The sequence below is a fragment of the Myodes glareolus genome, chromosome 14 (genome assembly GCF_982192425.1).
Source record: "Myodes glareolus chromosome 14, mMyoGla1.1, whole genome shotgun sequence".
Lineage (NCBI taxonomy): Eukaryota > Metazoa > Chordata > Mammalia > Rodentia > Cricetidae > Myodes > Myodes glareolus.
Window position 1 is genome coordinate 6,931,801 of NC_142039.1, and position 20,860 is coordinate 6,952,660.

General features: G+C 40.4%; 1 protein-coding gene across 9 annotated transcripts in view; it reads left to right on the forward strand.

The window, feature by feature from the left end:
- The window catches only part of Arhgap21 (Rho GTPase activating protein 21), a 128,002-nt gene that overhangs the window by 91,038 nt on the left and 16,104 nt on the right, over nucleotides 1–20,860 (forward strand). For 4 of the 9 annotated variants that reach the window (XM_087896323.1, XM_087896324.1, XM_087896325.1 and 1 more), the window contains 6 exons: nucleotides 591–2,481; nucleotides 13,871–14,029; nucleotides 14,147–14,249; nucleotides 14,744–14,845; nucleotides 16,883–16,919; nucleotides 19,059–19,184. In XM_087896323.1, coding sequence (XP_087752449.1) covers nucleotides 591–2,481; nucleotides 13,871–14,029; nucleotides 14,147–14,249; nucleotides 14,744–14,845; nucleotides 16,883–16,919; nucleotides 19,059–19,184 — 2,418 coding nt within the window. The remainder of the gene's footprint in view (nucleotides 1–590; nucleotides 2,482–13,870; nucleotides 14,030–14,146; nucleotides 14,250–14,743; nucleotides 14,846–16,882; nucleotides 16,920–19,058; nucleotides 19,185–20,860) is intronic. The other 5 variants (XM_085699005.2, XM_085699006.2, XM_085699007.2 and 2 more) reach the window with 2 other exon arrangements.

A 20,860-nucleotide genomic window follows, 5' to 3' on the forward strand; every position in this document is an offset into this window, starting at 1 on the left:
AGCTTTGCAGGCTGTGTAGTGTGAGGGCAGGATATGCTGCTAGCCAGGAGTTACTCATTTGATCAGGGGTGACAGTCACCACACCTAACTGCCTGGCTGTGCATAATCCTATGTGGCATCCATGAGCTCTGCTTGTGTGGAGTTTTTCTAATTAAATTTCAGTTCTTAGAATTTCAAAAGTATTGCTAGATTAATTTATAAATTAAAAAAATAAGAGCTGCATGCATGCTTCTTAGTTGTTGAAATGCCTTACATAAGAAAGACCAGTTTATCGAGTAATGGTTGTTAGAGTAAAATAAAAAGTTTATATTCAGAAAGATGAATTATCTTTTTCATATTTTTTGTTTTTAATATATGCTACCTAATTTCTCAAATATGCACATTCAGTGACTTTAAATATGAAAATATTTAGCATGGCTGTTTAGGGCCTTAATTTTCCAAGGTGATTTTTTAAAAATTCTTGAGGATGTGCTGTGCTTTGCATGCATGTCATAGTAAGCATCATTCATGGTTAAGGTAGGGCTTGCTTAGTCATAGTGCACTACAAACATGAAAATTGTTTGTGATACTTTTCTCTGATTTTCATCCAGGCATATTCTCAAGATGCCTACCTGAAAGGCAATGAAGCTTACAGTGGCAATGCCCGTAACATACCTGAACCTCCACCAGTTTGCTATCCCTGGTTGCCATCCACTCCTTCAGCCACGGCACAGCCTGTCGAAATATCTCCTCCAGACTCCTTACCGAATAAACAGCAGACCAGTACACCGGTCCTGACACAACCTGGCCGGGCTTATAGAATGGAAATACAAGTGCCTCCATCACCAACGGATGTTGCAAAGTCAAACACAGCAGTGTGTGTTTGCAGTGAAAGTGTGAGGACTGTCATTGTGCCTTCTGAGAAGGTGGTAGACTTGTTATCCAATAGAAACAACCATTCAGGTCCTTCGCATAGAACTGAAGAAGTAAGGTATGGTGTGAATGAGCAGACCTCTTCAAAAGCAGCATCAAGAACCACATCACCGTCATCAGTTCCCACTGCCCACCTAAGTCATCAGACCACAGGCTCCAGATCGTTGGAACCTTCTGGAATTTTACTTAAATCTGGAAATTACAGTGGACATTTAGAAGGAGTCTCAAGTAGTAGACCTCAAGCTGTGGATTCTCCTTCTGTGCCTGTCAATCACTATTCCCCAAACTCCCATCAGCACATAGACTGGAAAAATTATAAGACTTATAAAGAATACATTGATAACAGGAGATTGCACATTGGTTGTCGGACAATTCAAGAAAGGTTGGACAGCTTACGAGCTGCATCTCAGAGTGCAGCAGACTATAACCAGGTGGTACCCACCCGCACTACTTCGCAGGGACGACGTCGAAGCACCTCTCATGATCGAGTGCCCCAGTCGGTTCAGATCCGGCAGCGCAGTGTATCTCAGGAAAGACTGGAAGATTCTGTGCTGATGAAGTATTGCCCAAGAAGCGCGTCTCAAGGAGCACTGACCGCTCCACCTGTTAGTTTTAGTAATCATAGAACTCGTTCATGGGATTACATCGAGGGGCAGGGTGAAGCCACAGCCAGTGTCAATTCTGAAAGTCAGATGCCTGACTCAAATGGGGAACGAAAACAGACATATAAGTGGAGTGGATTCACTGAGCAAGATGATAGACGAGGTATTTGTGAACGACCCAGGCAGCAAGAAACTCACAAACCTTTTCGAGGTTCAAATTTGACTGTGGCCCCTGTTGTTAACTCTGATAACAGGCGACTGAGTGGTAGAGGAGTGGGACCTGTTTCACAGTTTAAAAAAATCCCACCAGACCTAAGACCACCACATTCCAACAGAACTTTTCCAACTATGAGTGGGATGCCACTGCCACGGGCTGTTTCACAGGACAGGTCCCCACTTGTGAAAGTCCGAAGTAATTCTCTGAAAGCGCCTTCTGCACCTGTCTCAAAATCATCCTTCAGCCAGCACTCTCTGGTGTCCACGAAAGACCAAAGGCCCGTCAATCATCTGCATCAGCATAGTCCACTGAATCAGCAGACATGGTTCAGACCTGAGAGCACGCTCGAGCACCAGCTGGGGACCGAGCTGTCCCCATGTTTACCCGGAACTTCTGCTAAGACAGGGCCTCAGCTCAGTGAGAACTTGGGAACTTCAGATTTAGAATTATCTACCAGTCCAAGGAATGGAGATTTAAACTTACAGGAGGCTGAAATTCAGCAGCCAGATGTGCTAGATAATAAAGAATCTGTGATCCTAAGAGAAAAACCTCCATCTGGTCGCCAGACACCACAGCCTTTAAGACATCAGTCTTACATCTTGGCAGTGAATGACCAGGAAACCGGGTCAGACACCACCTGCTGGCTGCCTAACGATGCTCGCAGAGAGGTTCATATAAGAAGGATGGAGGAAAGGAAGGCTTCAAACACCAGTCCGCCTGGTGATTCCCTGGCCTCCATCCCATTTATAGGTGAGCTCATTCAGAGACACTCCATGGTGTTGACTATGTAAAAATGCTTTCAGAAAAGTGGGATTTATATTCCGTAGGCACAGACATCTTAAACTGTGCTTTCGAAGCATTTTAAGTGCTGTTTACTTGTTTGTTTTCAGTGCTGGGGATCAGACCCCCCACAATGAGCCACAGCACCCCTCTCTAAATATTAAGTTGTGCTTTGGTCAGAGCCATTGCTTCTCCTCCTTAAAATTATTTCTATTAGATATTTTCCTTTAGAAGTAAACTTGCATCTTGTGTTTTTTTTTTTTTTTTTTTTGGAGACAGGGTCTCAGTGGGTAGCTCAGGCTGGCTTTGAACATATGGTTCTGCCCCTCCACTGCCAAGTGGGCTTACAGGTTCTCATAATCTCTTCTTAGTTTTCGTTAAATCAGTTTCTATCATCTGTGGTCAAGAGACTCGATGACCAGTTATACCTAGTTGTTGATCCACCTGAATCAAAACCCAGGCATGCCCTTCCTTGCTACATTAGTAGTAAACAGCTGCTGGGTCCTAGAGGCAGGTGCAGGATGGGCCAGACTCCTGGGCAGGAGCTCCTGTGTGGTCCCACACGGGGGGGGGGGGCTTTTATGATGCAGCTGAGTTGAGTCACTCGTGCGTCTGTAGGTTACCCCCACCCATTTTCCCCGTAAGTAACCACTGGAGACTCTAAAAAAAAAAGGTAAGAGGTAGGAAAGCTTTGAACATTAGTAATGAGCCCTGCATCCAAGCAGTGTGAAGCACGTTGTGAAGAGGGACCCTGTGTCAGTGTGTAGAGGGGCCTTGCTTTGACACCAAGGCATGGTCTTACAAGTTTATGAAAGGCTCTCTGTAGCTTTGTAATGTAATATTTGTCAGTTTCTTACATTTTTCTCTCTAGAGAAACTTTAAGCTGTTGAACAATTGAACTGTCAGGTGGCAGTATCCAAATCAGCTTAAAAGTGTCAAGAATAGTGTCAAGTTTTTATAAATCGGTTATTGTCATTGTGAGGAGAGTTTCAGCCAAAATTATACCCACATTCAAGTTTGTATCCTTACTGCCAAGCCTGCTGAGTAGTTCTTGTTGTACCTAGAATTTGATAGCTCACCTACATGGGTAACTGAGGACTGATGGTGTGTATGTTTGTGTTCTACAACCTGAAGCTGCATGTCACAGGCCACTGAGATCTTACCAGAGCGACAGCATTGTGAGATGTTAGAATAAAATAACATGGAATATATTTAGTTTTTAATGGCTGGGAGATAAAATGAGAATCAACTATTTATTAAAAAGCATTCATTAACTAAAATATAGAGTAGTTGTCTCTATAATTCTGTGTATATGCATATTAATGAAAACAGAGCATCTTACTGGTTTATTCAGTGAGAACAAAATGCTCAGGGCTGGAGTGGCGGGTGGTTCAGCAGCTAAAAGTGCTTCCTGCTTTCCCAGAGGACCTGAGTTTGGTTCCCAGTTCACCTACACCAGATGGCTCACAACTGCCTGTAACTCCAGCTTCAGGGGATCCATCTGATGGCCTCCATGGTACCTGCACACGTGATATATACTCACATTGATGCATATACAAAATAAAATTAAGCCAGGTGGTGGTGGTGCAAACCTTTAATCCCTCAGTTGAGGCCAGCCTTGTCTGCAAAGTGAGTTCCAGAACAGCCAGGGCTACACCCAGAAACCCTGTCTTGAAAAACAAAAAAGAAAACAACAAAATCAGACTTTTCAGGATAAAAGTGCTCACTGACTCCCTTCGTTGGTTTGAGTACTTACTGAAGCCTTTCTCCTAATTCCTACCAAATACGCACATCTGCTTTAGCACTTTTAAAGTTACACAGTGTAACCTTTAAAGCCCACTCACTGTAGCCTGTGGTCAAGTGGCACTAGTTACACAGCACCAATAGAGGCTAAGATGCCTAAGGTTCTTTGACTGTTCTCCCACTGTGGAAAAACTGTCCATCCCATGATCAGCCTCCCAGAAGTTCCCAAGCCTGAGGTGGGCAGCTCAGCACCTTCTGAGTTTTTTACAGCATAGCCCAACATTTATAATACTTCTGCTTGAAGTAAAGACACTGAAAAGAATATAATTTTAGTATTCATCTGATTTTTTTTTTAGAAAATAAGCTTTCTTTTTACTTAATGTATTTACCCGTTTTCTTTGATGCTTTCAGCTTTTTGATTAAAAAATCCATTCTTGAAACATTAGATTGCAAAAACCTTGTCATATTAAGTAGAGGTTGGAGAATTTTATGTTCATTTTTTAATTCATAAAACCTCAGTTCTTATTACTTTGCTTTAAATTTTATCCTACATGTGTTTCATTACCTATTGGTTATATAAATACATATTCTAGGGGTAGTTAGGATAGATAACAAGATCCAGGTGGAGAGAAGAGAATGCAGTGCTCCCCAGTGAGCTTTCAGAGAACACAGATTCCATTAGACTGTGTTACTGAGAAACAATTCAGCAGCCAAAGAAATCAAAAAATGTTAGCTTACATGGGAAAGCAAGTTTTTGTCTTTTTACTGTGGCAGTCACCAAGTCATTAATATATTACTAGATGCTGGGAATTCCCTAGGGTTAGTAGATCTTAAAAATATTCGGTAGTACATTCTTTTGTTTAGATTATTTAATGGGGTCAGTGTACTATAAGACAAATTTTGGTATATGTTGACCTGTTTTGTGGTGCTTTATTTAAATGTTAAGTAACAAGGAAAAAAATTAAGGCTTGCTTTTGTGCCATCAAACCTAGAGGTCCTGTTATTTTAATAATGCTTTTTGTTACTTGAAAACATTGTAGATTAATGTCCTCATATCAAATGCCTTGTCTTTTCCCCCAAAATACCAATGTAGAGCCAGTTCACTTATTTAGTGGTCTGTCAGGCAGAACTAAGGTCTTCAGCAGGGGTTTTCAGCCTGTGCATCATGACCACTTTCGGGGTCAAATGACCCTTTCACAGGGGTCACATGTCAGGTGTATTTACATTGATAACAGTAGCAGAATTACAGTTATGTAGTAGCAATGAAGTAAAATAAAGATAATTTTATGGCTGGGGTGACCACAACATGAGGAACTACCTTAAAGGGCCACAGCATGAGGAAGGCTGAGAACCACTGACTTACAGGAAGAAAATTTTCCATACATTTTATTACATATTTATTTAACATAACATTAATCTTATACTATAATGTAAGAAAAATGCCAACATTTCATTTTTATTTTCTTACTTATTTTTATTTTTTTGAAAAAGAGAACTTTTTTCATTTTACATACCGAGCCCAGTTCCCACTCCCTCCCCTCGTCCCATTCCTTCTACCTTCCCTCCCCGCCCCCACCTCCCATCCACTCTTCAGAGAGGGTAGGGCACATTGGTTTGAGGAAGGACCAAGGCCCTCCCTACTATATCTAGGCTGAACAAGGTATCCATCCAAAGAGAATAGGTTCCCTTAAAGCCAGTACAAGTGGTAGGGATAAATCCTGATGCCACTGCCAGTGTCCCCGCAGTGTGCCCCAGCCATACAACTGTCACCCACATTCAGAGGGACTAGTTTGAATTTATGCTGTTTCCTTCCCTGTCCTGCTAGAGTTGGTGAGCTCCCATTAGCTCAGGTAAACTGTTTCAGTGGGTGTCCCCATCATGGTCTTGACCTCTTTGTTCAAATTCTCACTCCTCAGCTAAACTTTGGGAGCTCAGTCCAGTTCTCTGATGCAGGTCTCTGCCTCTGTTTCCATCAGTTGCTGGATGAAGGTTCTATGGTGACATTTAAGATATTCATCCATTTGACTCCAGGGCAAGGCCAGTTTGGGCCCCCTCTCCTCTATTACTTAGGGTCTTTGCTGGGGTCATCCTTGTGGATTCCTGGGAATTTCTCTAGTGTCAGGTTTCTTGCTAACTCCATAATAGCTCCCTCAATCAAAGTATCTCTTTCCTTGCTCTCATCTCTGTCCCTCCTCCATCTTGACCATCCCATTCCCTCAAGTTCTTCCCCTTCTTTTCTCCTCTTCCCCTTCTGCCTTTCTCTACCCACCTCCATGCTCCCAGTTTGTCAGGCAATCTTGTCTATTTCTCCTTTCCAGTTGGATGTATATATGTTTTTCTTAGGGTTCACCTTGTTCCTTAGCTTCTCTAGGGTCGTGACTATAGGCTCCTTTGCTTTACAGCTAGTATCCACTTATGAATGAGCACATACCATGTTTATCTTGGGCATATACCCAAAGTAGGCTCAATCATACTACAAAGATATTTGTTCAACTATCTTCATGGCAGCATTATTTATAATAGCCAGAATCTGGAAACAACCTAGGTGCCCCTCAACCCATGAGTGGATAAAGAAAGTGTGGCACATTTACACATAAGAGTACTACTCAGCAGTAAAAAACAATGACATCTTGAAATCTGCGTGCAAATGGATGGAAGTAGAAAAAAACATCCTGAGTGAGATAACCCAGACCCAACATTTCCTTTTTAAATCAGGAACTCTGGACTGAGAGCGAGGAGAGCCTATATAGGACCAAACTAGGCCCACTGAGTACGGATGACAGTTGTGTGTCTTGAGCAGTCTGTGGGGCACTGGCAACGGGACCAGAATTTATCCCTACTGCTTGAACTGGCATCTTGGAACCCATTTTCTTTGGAGGGATATGTTGCTCAGCCTAGATACAGTGGGGAGGGCCTCAGACCTGCCTCAAAGAGATGTGACAAGCTTTGTTGACTCCACATGGGAAGACTTATGCTCTCTGAGAAGTAGTTGGAAGGTGCTGGGGGGGATAGGGGGAGCAGGAGGAGGGAAGGGAGTGGGAACTGGAATAGATAGGTAAAATGAGAAAAAATTGTTTTAAAAAATAAATTTAATAAAATATTACTTATTAGTGTAGTTTGCAAATATGTTACACACATAAACTTTGAAAGGCTACATTAGTCTTGAGTAAATCTTTAGATTCTTTTTTATAGGCAGATAGAAAATACAAAGTGATTAACTGAGTAACCTGTAGCAGCAGGTATTCAGGAGACAGGATGGCTGCTTGAACCAAGAAGTGAAGACCAGCCTGGGCAACACAGACCTGTCTCAGAAATGAGAAATGAGAAATGGAGCTTTCTATCTTTTCTTACCTCTGATGACTTAAATAAAAAGAAATGGTATTTGCAATATTTGGATAGCTTTTTAAAGGGCTGTGTCACAACTAGGTTTGTTTTAGAAGGCTGAAGACCCACTGCCCCAACTACCCCTCATCCTACTGAAGCAGGTACTAAAAAGAGAGGTACATTTGCTAAGGATGTAGGAAACCTCCAATTCCTTACAATTTCATTTTTAAAAAAACATTTATTATATGTATAGGTATTTTGCCTCCATGTATGTCTGTGTAGCACATGTGTTCAGTGCCTGCAGAAGCCAGAGAAAGGCATCAGATCCCCTGGAACTGGTTGCAGATGGCTGTGATCTGCCATGGGTGCTGGAAATGGAAATTGGTTCCTCTAGAAGAGCACCTAGTACTCTTAACCACTGAGCCATCTCCCAAGTATGTTATTTCATTTCATCCCCTCCCTCTATTTCTTCCTTCTTCCTGTCTTTCTTTTCATTGTTTTTCGAGACAGGGTCTCACTAGGTAACGCTGACTGTCCTGGAACTCACTCTGTAGACCAGGCTGGCCTCAGAATCACAGCGATCCTTCTGCCCTGTCTCCCAAGTTCTGGGATTGAATACTACATGTGCCATGACGCTCAGCTCCCTTGATTCATTGATAGTTGTAAATGCTTATGGGATATAAGGTGATATTTGTTCATATACATTGCACAATGACCAGATGAGATAATTAGCATTTTCATCTCCTACATTTATTATTTCTTTATGGTATATGTATTCAAAAACCTCTTTCTAAATATTTATTTTGAGACCAAAATACTCGGTGATACTGTAAAGTTCCAGAATTTATTCCTCCTGTGTAACTCAAACTTTGTACCTGTTGGCCAACCTCTTAACCTTTTGCCTCTAGGAATCACATGCATGTGAAATCATACAGCAGTTGACTTTCCCCTCCTGATGTACTTCACTTAGCAAAGTACCCCCCCTTTCAGATTTGTTCATGTTGTAAATGGTCTTTTTTTTAAAAGATATCCTTGCATGGTATTCTGATTAGATAGATAGATAGATAGATAGATAGATAGATAGATAGATAGATAGATAGATAGATAGATAGATAGATAGATAGATAGATAGATATCCATTCATTCTACATTTTATTTGTGTCTGGATCCCAACCATGGACACTTCAGTTGATTCCATGTTGGCTCTTGTGAATAGCTCTGTGGTATACCTAGGAATTCAGATATTACTCCAACTTACTGATGTCTTTTAAGTCACTGATGATTACTGAAACTGCTTGTTCATTCCCAGCTTCCCAGACCCAAAATAATCACACAGAAACTATATTAATTAAAACATTTCTTGGCCTATAACTCAGGCTTCTTCTTAACTAGCTTCTACATCTTAAATTAACCCATTCCTATTATTTTATATTTTACCATGAGGCTTGTGGATTATCAGTAGAGTTCTGGGGCGTCTGTCTCCTTTGGCAGCTATATGGCATCTCCTCAACTCTGCCTACTCTCTCTCTCTACATCTCTGTTCAGATTTTCTGCCTGGCTTTATTCTGTTAAGCCATTGGCCAAAAGCAGCTTCTTTATTAGCTAATGCCAATAAAACATAGCATACATCACCTCCCCTTTTCTGTCTTATTAGAAAGGAAGGTCTTAACTTTAACATAGCAAGATTATATACAATAAAACAGTTATCAAGCAAGAATTATAGTTACAATATTTAGTTTATTTACATTTGACAAATTAAGGAAAATATTCTACCATCAATCCTATCTTTGTAAGTTTAAAGTTTTATATCTAATCTATCTTTTATAATTATAACTATCTTTCTTCAGTTCCATCAAAGACTCCAGAAGTATATAATATTATCTATGTAAACAGGAAATGCATTATAAGAAACTTGCAAAACTCTAGAATTGACAGAGACATCTTATTGCCTAGACAATCAAACATTGGGGCATCCATCTTCAGCTTACAAGCTCATAGTATCTAGCAGACTTTTCCATAAAGCAGGAAATTTGAAAGGCTGTTTTGCCTCTATTGGCAGTTTGTTGGTCACTTTCTTCTGTGTTCTGCAGAATGTCTGACAGACTCTTTCATGAAGTAGGAACCCGAAGGACAGTCTCACCTTCTTTAGGCAACATCAGCAGTCATTTTCTCTGTGGTTCCTGTATGTCCAGTTTATACAGCATACTATCAAGCAGTCCAGGCAAGAGCAGTTTCTTGCCCAAATAGCTAGCCTTGTCACATTGAAGGCAAATTCCATAACGAGTTTCTTCAATGCCCATCAACCTCTCTGAAGTAATTGGTACTGCCAGAAGCAAACATGTCTCACTGTTGAGAAAAGTCTAAGTTCTTAAAACATTTTAAATGCCATATTCTGTAGGTCTTTGAAAGATTTGATGAATAACTATCCATCTAAAATATATCTCTGTACACCTAGAAAACCTAACTAAAATGACTACAAGTTTGACTATTATAAATGACTATTATAAATATCTATCTGTATTTCTTAACTATATATTGCATTTTTAAATGAGCTGCACAAACACAATACCTTAAATAAGAGCAGAAACATATATAACAGAATGGACCTTAAATTTGTATCAATAGACCAAGATCCACACCAATGCAAAATTCATCTTTATATCAAATCCCCCTTAGATGAAAACAGTATTTATAAACAATATTTGGGAATTTGGGCATAGTTCTCTCTAAACTGCTTCCTGCTCTTTGTTGGGTGAAGTATTTGGGGGAGGGGTTCATGGAGATCTTTTGGGGATCTTAGTCTATCAAACCACAATAGTCTGGAAGGAATCTACAGGTTGTCATCCTCTGTAGAAACAAAATCTCTTTTCCAAAGTAACATATCCTTAGACCCAAATTTTGAAGTCAAGATACCTTTGAAATATATATGTTGGTTTAGCTTAGAAACCCTAGAATCAAATGTCCCTTTGTAGTCAAAAAATTTAATGAAAACACAATAATATACATAATCCAGACTCTCTGTGTATCTTTATGTGGCTTATTTTTCTTTACTCCTTTAATCTATGACTGTCTGTACTCTTTTACTTTACTTTTACTGTCTCTTTAAAGACTTTGTTTTATTTTTTAAACCATTTTTGTAATTGTCTATACTTTTTTTCTCTCTGAAGCCTGTGTAAATTTTTTAAACACACTATGACCTGTTTACTTATTTACTTCTGTCTGAATCTGTCTTTATTGCATATCTGTAATCTTTTTCTAACCATGAGTACTTTTAAAATGGTATGCAGCTTGGTTGCAGTGGCCCTGGTTTGCTTCCTCTGCCTCTCTCAGCCTTTTAATATGACAGAGGTACCTTAACCGCCAGCTCTGGGACTGCTGTTCAGAGCCACGCTCACTACTTTAACTCTGAGGAAAGAGTGTGCAGCACATAAATGCTTTTTATCTGAGTTAAAACTAAATCTGCCATGCAGTACATTGTATGGCTTGGAAATACCTCTGTGTGTGGCGGTGGGAATCCGCCATGCTCTCCTGCCTGTACACATGTGCCTAGCAGATGTGATCCAGCTGCTTGCCCAGGCGTGGGTGCGAAGCTGGTGCTTAGTGGGGTGCTCTCAGCCACTTTCCTCCTGACCCCAAGTGGGCATACAAGCACCTAGACCTGAACTGTGTGGCTGGCCATACTGGTCAGCCCCACGTTGGCACACCATTTTGTAGGTGGAGATTTCTTGTTTATTTCCAGCCACCCAGACCCAAAATAATCACACAGAAACTATATTAATTAAAACATTGCTTGGCCTATTAGCTCAGGCTTCTTATAACTAATTCTTGCATCTTAAATTAACCCATTCCTATTACTTTGTATTTTACCATAAGGATTGTGGTTTACCAGTAAGGTTCTGGGGCTTCAGTCTCCTTTGGCAGGTATATGGTGTCTCCTCGATTCTGCCTACTCTCTCTTTAAATCTTTGTCCAGATTTTCCACCTGGCTTTACTCTGTTAAGCTTGGCCAAAAGCAGCTTCTTTTTTAATGAGTGGCAATAAAGCATATTAACAGCATAGAGAGGGGAATCCCACATCACTGCATCTTGAAGAAACTCCTTGTCTCTCATGGTGTGGTCATTTGGCTGTAAACAGGAGGGTCTCACCTATGAAGCTTCTTTTTGATATTTTAATAAGGACTGATCCCATTAAATCTGTAGATTGCTTGGGTAGCATGGACATTTTAAAACTATTTATTCTAACCATTCATGAGCACAAGGCATCTTTTAGTTATTTGTTTTTTGAATTCTTTTATTGGTGCTTTATGATTTCGATACAGTGATCATTTGCTTTCATTTTTTTTTCAAGATTCTGTGTGGTTTTCTAAGTCATTGCAAATGGGATCATTTTCATGACTTTCAGATAGCCCAAAAGCTACTGGTTAGCATATAGAAAGGCTGCTGTTTTTTATGGTGATGGCTATTTTTGTGTCCTGCAGTATGACCAGATTTATTTACTTGTAATAATGTAATGACAGTTATGTTGTTCTTAAGTTTTATTTCTAAGATAGAGTCTCAGCGGGAGCCCTGGATGAGCTAGAACTCTGGCCTTGACCTTTTTATTCTGCTGTCTTTATCTCCTGGGTGCTGGGATTAGAGGTGTGTGCCACCACACCTGGTTTCATGAAGAGCTAGGGATCCACCCTACGCCTTTACCAACTGAGGCACACCCCCAGCCTATGTCCTCATAGTTTACCAACTGAGGCACACCCCCAGCCTATGTCCTCATAGTTTTTTGATGGAGTCTTCATGGCAGCTGATCACATTGTATCTGCAGTGGGAAGGCAGAGGGTGGGGAAAAGCTGGTACTCAAGTGTGTTCCTTATTTGGTTTGAGACACCTCCCCATCAAGTGTGCTGCCCACATAGGCAGGCCTTCTTTCTTTAGTTATGCCTTCTGGAGATACCACCATAGACAAACCCAGAGATGTGTTTCCATGATGATTCCAAGTCTGATCAAGTTGGCAGTGGAATATTAATCATCATAATAATCATGCTGCCTGCATTTTTAAATTTTTTAAAAAATAAAAAATTTTTTTTTGGTTATAATGGTGTTGCCATCTCTTAATTTCAAAAAATCTCTTGTTTTCTTTGGTGTGACTAAAGGTTTGTCAATCTTGCTTATCTTTGCAGAGAATTAGTCTTTTGTTTCGTTGACTCTTTGTATTTATTAAAGGATTTATTGCTTTTGGTTATATAATAGAAAAGTTACAATTTTTCAAACATTAGTTCTTTTTGCTAAAATACTGATCAATAAAATGATAGAAGATTATTAGAATTTACTCAGAATTAGTGTTTGACCTTCTGAACCAAGTGATCAAAATTCTGTTTTATATCACTAGTTTATTTGTAAAGGATTCTATTATGGGACATCTAATCTTATGCCTTATAGTTTTTCCCTCCTATTAAATTTTATTTAGCCTAAAATACTAGAATGTAAATCATTGATGTTTTCACAAGAGTAAAAACGTAGAATAAAGTTATGGCTCACTAACTGGAAGACAGGTGCCAAGCAGGGCCAGTGAGGCTTGGCTTAGGTTACACCATTGACTTCTGCTGTCTTGCTCTCGTAGTCTGTAAAAGTCATGTTTCAAGATTTTGTTTCTTTTACAGGAAGTAGGGTATGTAAACCATTTACACGTATTAGCACATAATAAGCACCGTTAATGTTAGCTGTCATGCATGTATACAAATTTGTTTGACAGATGGCAACAGACAGAGACGGTGAGAACTCACAGCATAGAGTTTCCCATTTCTACAAGTCCGTCTGCACACAGCTAATGGGAAAATCATGACTGACACCTGTCCTGGAAAGAAGGGACTTTTATGATTTACATAAAAATGCCAAATAAATTAGAATGCCCTGATACACTTCTACTGGGTGTTACATACTGGACTTCGTTATCCTGCTACAAAAGTTAAAGACTTGTGTTGGGGGGAGTTGACAGACAGACTTGAAAAAAATCAATTTTTACATAATGGCTGATTATTTGCTTTGGTTCACTTAGGGTCTTACACCTATATGTTTTGCTATGCTTGTTTTCATTTATACATTGTTGGGGGAAATTATTCATTTTTATATTTTCAGAGTTATTGGCAGCACTACAGTAGTGGTTGTGTAAAGTGAATTTTAATAGAGAGCTGTGTCATTTTATTGATGGTTTGATGACTGCTAAAACCTTCACTTGGCCTTTTTAGGCACAACAGTCAACTGTGACGTCTTTAAGGTTCAGTAATTGTTTTCCTTCCTTCCAGACGAGCCAACCAGCCCTAGCATTGATCATGAGCTTGCACACATCCCTGCGTCTGCTGTGATCTCAGCCTCTCCCTCCCAGGTCCCCGCCATAGCAACAGTTCCTCCCAGCCTCACCACTTCCGCTCCTTTGATTCGACGTCAGCTCTCCCATGACCAAGGTACGTTTAAAGTGATTCTGCACCGTACCTCACAAATACATGGCAAGCGAATCTTGTTACCATTGAAAGAATCTGAAAGACCACTTAAAAAGTATCAATGCTGGGTCTGAATTGCAGAGTCTGTTGGACCTCCCAGCTTAGATGGCCAGCACAACTCAAAGACAGAAAGATCAAAATCCTATGATGAAGGGCTGGATGATTACAGAGAAGACGCAAAACTGTGAGTCTCAGACGTATTGCTTTAAATGTTTTTATGCAAATGGTATTCATTATGAGTTTAGCTTTTCAGGTTGTCTTATTTTTAGCTTTGACATTAGAAATGCAAGTTGAATAGTATCAAAGTAGCATCCAATTTATTTTAGAAGTAATATTTTTATTCTAGCAACATGCTTTATATGTTATAGCTATAAGACGCTATTCCTCCCCCAGACTGTAGCTATTTATAGTGGTTTTATAATGAGGTAAGGTTATTACTCATCGTTATGATGTGTTCCTTCAAAATTCGGCTGATTATTTTTTTATTTTATTACTTGAACCTTCAAACATGATTTTCTAGTTCTTTTTCATGTGGATATTTTTATTGATACAGTGTTTGGTTCATAGATGAGTTTAGGAAATGTTGACAGCTTTTATCAGTGAGCAATTCTTACATCAGTTTGTTTACTGTCCTTTTACACTTTCATCAGATTGTCATTTGTATTCTAATACAATTAGTTCTTCTAGGACTAGTCGCGTAAGAGCGGTTCCTCTGAGATACGGCCAGGGCACAATGTTCCAGCTCAGTAGGAGTTTTCCTTATGATGCCAGGTTGGATATGTAAGCCTTTGCCACACAATTCAGGCTTTTCCCTACACGGCTGTGCACAGCTTCCTTCAAAGATGGCAGCACTATGTGTTTCCTCACTTATTCAACACATGTACAATGTCTTAGACACTATTAACTCCCCATTGCCTTCTCTTGTCTCCTCCATCTACTGCTAAACTCCCTCTCAACTAGACTACACTCCACTGTCTATGTCCGTGTGTCCCACCGAGTTCAGTTAGGGAAGCATGCATGAGTGTGTGGAGTTATTTACCATAGCATGAACAGCTTACAGTGGCCACATTCGTGAACAAAATGCCTCGCCCCCCACACACCTGCTTGCAAGTAGTGGCTCCTCCTCACTTTCCTCCCCTCGCTGGTGCTAGGTGGTGACTCTGAGTTTGTCACAACTCCACCTTGTGTCCCATGTGTGGATGGGGAAGGGAGACCGTGAACTGCGATGTTATTTGAGTTACGCAGCTAGTGGTGTACTCTCTATTTACACTCTATTTACACTCTCTATTTACAGCCTTTACCTGCTCTTCTTCGTTCACGGACAATTTTACCTTTACTTGAGAGTAGTTAGTAATTCCAAAGTCCAGCTCATGTCTGTGCCTGGTTTTATAATCTTCCATATCTTGAAACTGGGTTTTTTTTTCTTTTGAATTGTCTTTTTTATTAACAATGCCATGTTTTATTGAAAGCTATACACTACAGATAGACAAAAATTGGGGTTAATTTTACAGTATTTGTTCCCAGAGGTGGACATAAATTGTGAGCCAGGCTCTCTCCAGGAGTTTAGCCCTCTCTTTCTATCCTACTGGTAAACAGTTTCAGTGTCTCCGGGTACTTTTCAGGAAGGAGTTTGTATACCTGTTTCTAATTGCCTTCTTGGTTGAGGTGGTTTTTGAGAGAACAATGATATATTTAGTCACATCTTAAACGTTTAATTATTTTTGAAGAATTAATACTGACTTGTCTTCTGAAGCTTTTTCATTGACAGCATTTGTTTCTCCCATTCTCGAAAGCACTCAGAGTGTGGGTGGATGAGTGTGTGCAGTGGGGTGGGTTAAGGGTTGGGGTGGGCTAAAAGGGGGTGTCTCTGGCCTTCATGGGCCTGCAGAAAGTTGATCATAGGCAAGAAGTCTGGTTTACCATTAACTCAGTAGCCAGTATTGGTTCAAACTTTTGGAGTCCGACTTTGAGTGATTTATTTTAGGCATGTTTAAGCAAATCACAGTTTAGTGGAAACTTCTGGTGATAATCAGCTCAATCCTGCATGCACAGCAAAACATACATAAACCTTTTTTAAATGAAAATTGGACGTAACTACATTGAAACTCTTTGCTAAAGAATACTGGGACACCTTCCGTAAGGATAGCTTCTATAGATTGACTGAGAAAAACAAGTTTACAGTGTTCTGGGGGTGGAGAGTGCGTTGTCAGAAAGTCTCAGGCTGCGCAGAGAGTCAGCAGGCTAGGAAGCACATCTGCTTCCGCCTTCTGGGCAGAAAACAGGTCTTGCATTCCTTCTCTTGAAGGAAGAGCTCTGTGTTTTTCACATTCCAGGTTCCCCAGTGCTTACCTGTGAACACCAAGACCTGCCTCCTGCAGGTAGAGGGCACAGGTGTGGCTAGCACTACCTGACAGCTCGCTGACTGTTGCGCTCAAGGTCCAGGGTTTTCATTAGCTGCATAGGGCAAAGGAGCTATAGTGGGCTGCCTGCTGTAGGTAATAAGCCCAATGGTTAGCCCAGAGGTAGCTTTTCCTTTGATATAAAGAAATATTTTTTTAAAAAGTTGCACACTTAAAGCAAAAAAGGCAGAAACAGCTGACCTGGCAAATTAAAGCTAAGAAAACTGTTATCAATGAATTGAAAATGTACATGTTTATAACTTAGATTTTCTCACTTATATTGAACAATGAACATATCAATAGCATGGTTAGGATGAAATGTCAACTCATTAATTAATGAAAGTTTAGTTGTAGTAGTCAGTTCTTACATAAAGAGTTTTTTATACTTATTACACTTATTTATATATTTCTCCAACAGATCTTTTAAGCACGTGTCTAGCCTGAAGGGAATCAAGGTTAGTATTTAATATTTTTAAGATACCGAGTAAATGATCAGTGTTTTATTTACCTTAGTTTACTTTAGTCCATCAAAGAAAAGTATGTATTTTCTCTTTTGGATATTTTGTATTTAAATGATATGCATTTTAAAACCATGTCCACTGGATTTGAAAGACATGTGAATAAATGTTTTTAATTTCTAAACATTTTCATCAAGTATATAATGCCCTACAAACGTTGGACTGATTTTTCTCATTAACAACTCAAGGCCCAAATCAAACTGCCAAGCAGCCCTTCTGTGTTTTATTTTCTCTCCTCAAAATCTACCTGCTGCTTCTAACCACATCTGTACCATTTTCTTTACCTTTCCTTGCACTTCATTGAAAATTTAGGAATGACTAGACAGGAATATTCTAATTTGCTGCCCTTGAAATGGCTGGAACTGCATAATTATTTCCTTTCTTGCTCTTTCCTTAAAGTCTTTGTGCTTGGAACATGGCCTTGCCAAAAGCCAGCAAGCACCCAAACTTCCGTGGTACCCATCCATACTTGCTTTCCCAAGCCCCATCCTCTCCTGCAAGGTAGTCTTCCCAGTCCTGTTCACTGTCCCGTAGATATCATCTGTTACAGAAAACTCCCGGAATCTGTGTACCTCTCTACAACTCCCATTTTGTACTTTTTATATAAACCTTCTTGAAAAACACATACATGGTCTCTTCCCCTCAGTTCACATGCATGGGAATCATAAGTGTGCCAAGGTTGCCAGTGTCGCTCAGCTTCACAGATGATGGCTACCTGGGTGTTTAACTTGTCGAGAATAGTTCCACAATTCCATCTGCTGTTTCTACTTCGTCATCTCTTCCTTTGAGTTCTAAGAGTACATCTGAGTCTTCTTTGCTGGCTCTTTTGCACAGTTAAAATTTTGGAATGCCTAAAGCTAGTTTCAGCCTGTTTCTGTACGCTGATTTCCTTGTTGATTAATTCAGAGGCCTCACGGAATCTGTTTGCTAGCCTTGGCTTCCTCCCAGAACAGCAGCTCCTGTAAGTCACTACTTAACCTGACGTCTTCATCCACATACTTAGTAAGCAGCTCCAGATTTGCATAGCTCTTGTTTACCCTTAGATGGTTTATCCCTTCTCTCTGTCTCATTAATTCCCCTTTTATTCTCCCATTTGCTCAAGACAAACTGTTTCTTCTGTTTCCCTCCTTGACGGCAGGCTTGTCTGCTGTGTCTCTAAGCCATAGCCTGAGTGGTTCATCCCTCCTCGTCTTCTCTCCAGTCGCTCACCTCCTCATGACTGTCCTTGAAAAGAAACCACTCTCCGTGCAACAGGATGGCCTTACTCACTCTCAGGCTTCCTTCCCTTTCTACCACAGACAAAAGACCAGACCAACTTTTCCTTAGCTCTGTACATATTAAAGTGATAAGTATGTGTTCATCAGCCATGCATTCTTCCTGAACTTTCCATCTCTGGCCTGTTACGGTGCTGCTGCGGCAACCACCAGCTTAGTCATCCAGTTCCCAGTCCCTCCATGCCCATTCTCCAGAAGCACAGATCACGAATGGCTAATTTCCTCACTTCTGTCTCCAAGTTTTTATATCATTTTGTTTTGAAGCATGATCACATTGTATAGGATAGGCTGGCTTTGAACTTACTTTGTACCTCAGGCTGGCCCCAAACTCTGTAAACTAGACATAGATTCATTATTTGCACACCTTAAGCGCCTCCCATTGCGGCCTCTTGAGTGCTGAGATTATAGGTGTCCCACTAGACTTGGCTTCTTGTTTGTCGACAATCTGTTTGTCCGTCTGTCTGTCTGTCTTTCTGTCCATCTGCCTTTGTGTGTGTGTGTGTGTGTGTGTGTGTGTCTGTCTGTCTGTCTGTCTGTCTGTCTGTCTGTCCAGCCCATTATCTTTTTCTGCCAAAATGTGAATCCATGAGACTAACGAAGTCACACTATTCTGTAGATGGCTTTTAAAAAACAATGGAAGCCAATTCGCCATTTACAAAAAGTGCTAGAAGTGTTTCTGGTATGGTTTCTAACCCCAAAACTTTCCACAGTGTTTTACTTAGAACATTAAATATGACATTTTGCCAGCACAGTTTCTGTGTCTAACTATTTATATTTAGTGTTCTCTTGGCTCTTTCTGCAGATCACGGACAGCCAGAAGTCCTCAGAGGACTCTGGATCCAGGAAGGATTCTTCCTCTGAGGTTTTCAGTGATGCCGCCAAAGAAGGGTGGCTCCAGTTCCGACCTCTCATCACCGATAAGGGCAAAGTAAGTGCGCTTTCTTAGCTCATGTGACACCAGAAGTGAGGCCTGATGAAACCTCTTACATATATGAGGTTGTGAGGCGCCCAGGCATTCCTAACAGGGGAAATCTCATCAGTCGAGTCGTTTTCTGCTTCTCATCTTGAGCACCAGCTCCATATGGAGTATACTGCCTTACAGTGTGCCAGTGTGAACGGGAAATCGGGGTCTAAGGAGGAACTCTCATCTCTTACTACCAGGATGGGTTATCAGAGAGGCCTCTTAAGTCACCAGATAGCAATTCTTCTTACTTGCATCTAAAAATCTTTAGCCTAGTTCTTTTCAATTTTTGTTTCATTTTATTTTATAAACACTGAATTATATGAATGTGTATAGTGGTATCAACATGGTGCTTCAGTAAATAGAATCCAACCCAATAAAACCTTTGCATAAGAATTATTTTAGTGTTGCGACAGAATTTATATTTGCAAACATACTTGGATATGGATGCTCTTGCTTTACCCTGCAAAGCTGGTAACTTTGATGATGTCATTTTCTGTCATTGTGTGTTGTTTCAGGTACATTCTTTTTGGGGTGTTGATTATGCCCCTGTCTTAAAACTTGAGTTTTACTTGTATAATGGTTTGTGTTTTTCCTTTGTTTGTTTTTTTTTCTGGTCAGAGATACAGCTTAATGGTAGAGCACTTGAGCACTGCTCTGGATTCAATCCCCTAGCACCAGAAGGAAAAAAAGTATATTATTGGATTTCTTTCTTTTAATTATGAAAATTTCCTTGCTACTTTTGTGTTCCTATAATCGTTATTAAAAAAATAAAAGCAAATAGTTAATGGCCACTTTTAATACATTTCTGTAGCATGTATTTGGGGTTAGTTGTTCATTTTGCCTTCCCATCTGAAGTTGATGCAAATACATTCCCTAATTGGTATATATGTGACATTAAAAAAAAGTACTACCTTTTGTTTTTTAACTTTTTATTGATTTTTTTGTGGATTTCACATCATCCATCCCAATTCCATTCATCTCCCCGTACCTTCGTGTCCACCCGCTACCCCCCTCCACAATAAATTTTAAAAAATAAGGAAAGAAAAAGAAAAGTCTCAGTGTGGAAGCTGTCATGTCACACAGTGAGTCACAGTTACCTTGGTCCATAATTTTACTTGCAAGTATTTGCTGCAGAGTCATTGGTCTGGTTCAGGGCCTCTGGTTTCTGCTGCCCTAGCGATACTGGGACTCCTCTTAGATATCCTGATGTTGTCCTGCTCCACGGAGATCTTACAGCTTTGGATCTGCAGGTCCGCCCGCCTCACATGCTCCAGCAGTTCATAGATGAGGTGGATATTGGGGTGAACCAAGTCATACTTCTGATTATGGGCCTGGGTGATACCTGGGTTGATCAGCCTGCTGATCAACTTTCCCTCAACATTATCCCTAGGGTGAGCTCCCCATACCGTAGCCTTGGCTAGCTCACCTTGGAGCAACCATCAAGGGAAGGGATCAGTTTTCCTACTTCATGCCCTTGGGGCCAACTCATCCACACCCATACCACCTCAGCCACCTCTACTGTTTTGAAAAAATACTACGTTTAAAATTTTTATTTGCTTATTTAGTTGGGATCTCACTGTATAGCTTGGAACCTGCTAAGTAGACTAGGCTGTCCTCACACAGCCTTTGCCTCCTGTGTG